The 5,007-nt window shown below is 50.0% G+C and overlaps 1 protein-coding gene across 1 annotated transcript in view; it reads right to left on the reverse strand.

Moving 5' to 3' along the window:
- Positions 1 to 3,018: 3,018 nt before the first annotated feature.
- usp19 (ubiquitin specific peptidase 19) overlaps positions 3,019 to 5,007 on the reverse strand; it is a 23,275-nt gene continuing 21,286 nt past the window's right edge. Inside the window, exon 23 of the mRNA XM_015404363.1 lies at positions 3,019 to 4,090. Within this exon, the coding sequence (XP_015259849.1) occupies positions 3,815 to 4,090 (276 nt within the window). The 3' untranslated portion in view covers positions 3,019 to 3,814. The remainder of the gene's footprint in view (positions 4,091 to 5,007) is intronic.

A 5,007-nucleotide genomic window follows, 5' to 3' on the forward strand; every position in this document is an offset into this window, starting at 1 on the left:
GGAAGGACTGGTCTGACATCATACATACTTAGTTCCTGTAGGAAGGACTGGTCTGACATCATACATACTTAGTTCCTGTAGGAAGGACTGGTCTGACATCATACATACTTAGTTCCTGTAGGAAGGACTGGTCTGACATCATACATACTTAGTTCCTGTAGGAAGGACTGGTCTGACATCTGACATCATACCTACTTAGTTCCTGTAGTAGGGACTGGTCTGACATCATACATACTTAGTTCCTGTTGGAAGGACTGGTCTGACATCATACCTATTTAGTTCCTGTATGAGACTGGTCTGACATCATACATACTTAGTTCCAAAGTTCCCACTATGCATCTTGAAAAGTAGTGTGAATGATGACTGTCACTACTCGGTCCGTACCACCAGCTCATTATTTAAATGAAAGAGGGTCACACTGAGCACTAGTGACCAAGTTGTCAGTCTGGAGACACAGTGGAAAGCGATCGGCTGCCTGCAGCATCCTTTAGCAGTGGCTCAGTGGTTGCATAGGGAGGTCATACAGGAAGTTGGAGGCCACATGATGCTTAGCCTCATTTCCATCAGTTTTAAGGCCATCAGATCAAAGTTGGATCAGCCTGTAGTGTTTTCATCACTTTCATTTTGTGTGTGACTCCAAATCCAGGCCTCCATTTGTTAACCTGTTTGATTTGTTTCATTTTGTTGTTGAGGATGCTATTTGAGTGTTCCCTTTATTTTTGGAGCAGTGGACTTGTTGGTACATTACAGGCTACTGTGGGCTACAGTGGCGATACTTTACAGGAGTATTTTTCCAATAGTACTTTTTGCTGCTACTCCCAAAAGCCCTATTTTTTTCTCTCCAAACCGGCTTCTAGTCCCCCCCCCCCCCGTACAGTGTGAGCAGGTAGATGGCATCAGAGCGTTGTGCTGCACAGTGTGAAAACAAACAGTTTGAGCTGAACCTGCGTGCAATGATTGAAAGTATCACACAACGTATGCCCAACTTTTGATGGTCTCACAGGTTCCCTTCATGTTTTTCAGTAAGAGAAGATTGAAACGTTCAGATCAGGCCATAAACCCGCAGCTTAGAAGGACTTCAGTTCAATCCATGTGATCCTGACAGATTTACTGGGAGCCAAACCGAAGCAACCAGGGAGCCCAAGAGGAAAACAAACCTTTTATCTGCACAGACCTGGGAAGGCAAAAACTACACACTACCTGCACTATGGAGCAGTTACTACACTGAACAAGTATTGCTTGATATTCCTGCTTTCTTTGCCCCCCCCCCCCCCCCCCCAAGGACGATGTCCGCTGCCTACTTTCCAACACTTCCACTGTAAAACAGGAGTCTGTTTTATTTACCAGATGCACCGACAGGAAATTAGACAGTTTATTTAATCAACCACTTCTAGTTTCACAGCAGCATTCATAGAATTCCTCACTTTATATCTGCAGTTCAAAATGAATAGGGGGGGGAACAAGCTGGACCCCCCTGCAGCAAGGAGCTAGAGGGGGGGGGGGCGACAGAAAGCGGCAAATTCTGTTTTAGAAAATGAATCAGGGAAGAACAGCACCCTCTAGTGGAGGGATCAAAGAGTCAACAGTCCCAGCCCCCCCACAACAAAAATAATTTACACACATTAAACTAGCATCACTGGAGCCGCAGCTTTAGCAGTGGTGGGACGGTCCGGTTCGCTGTGGTCCGGTCCAGGACTTCATCTGCCAGGTGGGAGGAGTCAGAAGAAACAGTCCTGATCCTGGAGAACCCGTGCAGAACTGAGGCATTGCTGAGTCCAATCAGGGAGCTGCTTCGGCCTCAGAGCGCGTCTCCATGGTTACTAGTCCACCTCCTCCATGTTACTGTAGGAGGGAGCCGCGCACTCTGCAGAGTGAGTGAAAAGTTCAGACGGTACCTCCGGGGCGAGGGTGGGGGGTCCTTCAGGGTCCAGGTCGGTCCCAAACAGAGCCTGGCTAGAAGCCTGGAAAATAGATGAGTGTGAAACATGAATCAGGCTGGTGGCGTTCAGGCTGTGGGACACAGGAAACCACACTGGAAACCAGGGGGGGGGGGGTAGCGTGTTTATTCAGAGCAGCTTTAAGGCATCAGACAGGAAAACAAGGACTGGATCAAAGATGAGTAGACTAAACTGGATTATTCTCCGTCAGTATTCAACAGATTCACAAAATTAAAAACACAACTTCATTAAATGATTAACTGCTGCAGGCATCAGAGGCGGCGGCCGGTCCGACATCAGTCAGAGGTGGCGGCCGGTCCGGCAGCAACAGAACTTAAAGGGACGGATGGAGGCTGCAGATCGGACCGCCATTAGTCAGAGGCGGCGGCCGGTCCGGCAGCAACAGAACTTAAAGGGACGGATGGAGGCTGCAGATCGGACCGCCACTTAACTTCCCTGAGACTCTCCCAGTCAGACGGACGCGTCGCCTCATTCTGACTCAAAGATTCTATCATTTTAACCTATTTTAAATTTTTTAGATTTTTAAATATTATTTATACATAAATTATATAGATGCTAAAGTTCTTCGTTTCCTAGGATTTCTAATGGTGCTTAGAGGTGAGAAAGGAACCAGAGCTTCAGTCTGCCGACAGTAGAGATGCTCCGACCCGACCGGCTCGGACCGGATCCAATCCGACCCGACCGGCTCGGACCGGATCCAATCAGACCGGACCGGATCCAATCAGACCGGACCGGATCCGACTGGCTCGGACCGGATCCAATCAGACCGGACCGGATCCGACTGGCTCGGACCGGATCCAATCCGACCCGACCGGCTCGGACCGGATCCAATCAGACCCGACCGGCTCGGACCGGATCCAAACCGACCCGACCGGATCCAATCAGACCCGACCGGCTCGGACCGGATCCAATCCGACCCGACCGGATCCAATCAGACCCGACCGGCTTGGACCGGATCCAATCCGACCGGACCGGATCCAATCCGACCCGACCGGCTCGGACCGGATCCAATCCGACCGGACCCAATCCGACCCGACCGGCTCGGACCGGATCCAATCAGACTGGACCGGATCCAATCCGACCGGATCCAAATCAGACTGGACCGGATCCAATCCGACCGGATCCAAATCAGACTGGACCGGATCCAATCCGACCCGAGTGTTTGTTGGATGGGAGCCTCAGACTGACCCAGGGAGCTCCTGCCAGGCAGGGACGGGGTGGTGCCGCCTCCTCCTGCTGATGGCGTAGACGCATCACAGACGTCAGCACGCTGTGATGCGTGGCCCCGCAGCGCTTTGAGCCTCCTTGTCTACAAACAGTGGATCAAACAGGCTCCTTCTGTAGTTGAAGGTTCTGGGTCCGACCCACAGGCATTCACTGCTGCAGCATCTCCTGCTGCTGCTCAGCCATTTAAAGTCAGCTGGCGGTGCCTGCATACTGCATCAGCAGTAGGGAGAACATGTGGTGGTTTCAGCTGAAGACGCCACAGAAACATGGCTGCTTCCCAACATTCCTGCTTTGAGATGGAGAAGGTGTCCTTCAGCAGCAGCCTGATGATCCAGGAACAGCCTTCCTGATCATCCCTCAGAGCTGTTAACGGCTGAACAAAGAGCATTTCACAGCGTCAGGCGCCTGGGGGGGCTCCCTGCAGCGGCCGGCGCCGACCCACAGGGTCACAGTCAGAACTGGGCCCATGTAGTGCTGGAACATCTATAGTCAGACGGAGCGTAAAACCGTCTGGGTTTGGACTCTTAGTTACTAAGAAGATCAGGAATAACCTCCATCTGGTGCGTTTTCATTGTCCATCTTATTTCAGAAGCGTCTCTGACCCCCAGCCAATCAGAGTTAGTCTCTGCTCAGGTCCATCTGAGTTTGTACAGAAAAGGATAAACCAGGTTAGCAAAAAGAGCCATGAGAGCAGCCAGCGTTCCCACGACCAGATATCGCACGCAGTCTTCGTCGGGACAGTCCCACATCTGCCTGTGCTGCCGTCGCTCAGGGCCGTTCCTTTGGGCTCCCTCGCCTCTGTTCCTGAGGGGTCGCCGCCTTCGAAGCGCCGAGCGGAACAGTCCGCGGGCCCCTTCATCAAGCCCCTCGTCTTCCTCCTCCAATTCCCGCCATATTAGAGAGGCCTGCGATTGGCGGAAACCCGTGTCAGCTTCTGGGAAAAGGTTGAGTTCTAACAAACACCGAGTACACTTGATTAGCCACGCCCACTGAGCGGCCGCAGCAGAGGCCTGCCGGGGCCATACGGGGCCTCAGCGTCATTGATCTGCTGTGTAGAGAGGCAGGCTATCGGTCAATCTAAAGAGGATTAATCCCGTCAATCGCCTAACGATTCATGGATGGGCGGCCATTTTCTTAAAGCTGAGCTTTGCGTCGCTACCCGATCCGTCCTGAGCAAACAGATTTACATCTAGGTGTCCATAAATAATGTAATTATGCTACTAAAATTACTTATTTCCATCCTCAACTCGCTAAAGGACGCTAATACACTTCATCTAAAAAACTAACTTTGAGACATTTTGAAGCATTTTACAGTTTCTAGGTTATGATGTCATAATTGGACATGCTCAGAGCAGTACGGCAAAATATGATTAAAACATGTTTATCTACATTTTAGTTGTTTCTTTCTTTAAATTACACATTATATACCATCATGTTAACATACAAGGAAAACAAAAAACTGGAAAAAGACTAGATTTATGTTTAAAACTGAAAAAGTAGAGTAAGATCTCATTTCCAGTGCAGATCGGGAACAGAGTGATAAAACAGAAAGGATGCTAAGTCATTTATTTCTCAGGAAACGCACCTTTTACACGTCATATTTAAGCACTGGGACGTATATGTGGATGCAGAAACGTGATTCTGGGACGGATCGGGAGGCGACGCTTTCTGTTGCGGATAATCTGGAGCAGCCTCTGGATGCTCTGGCATCACTTTAAAACACCAGTGGAGCTCGGATTAAAGGAATAGTACACCCAAAACATGATTAGCCTTCATTTTCTACTCTCCCCCATGCTGAACAACACTCTGGAGTACTTTTTTG

Source organism: Cyprinodon variegatus, unplaced genomic scaffold (genome assembly GCF_000732505.1).
Source record: "Cyprinodon variegatus isolate N-32 unplaced genomic scaffold, C_variegatus-1.0 Scaffold1709, whole genome shotgun sequence".
Classification (NCBI taxonomy): Eukaryota; Metazoa; Chordata; class Actinopteri; order Cyprinodontiformes; family Cyprinodontidae; genus Cyprinodon; species Cyprinodon variegatus.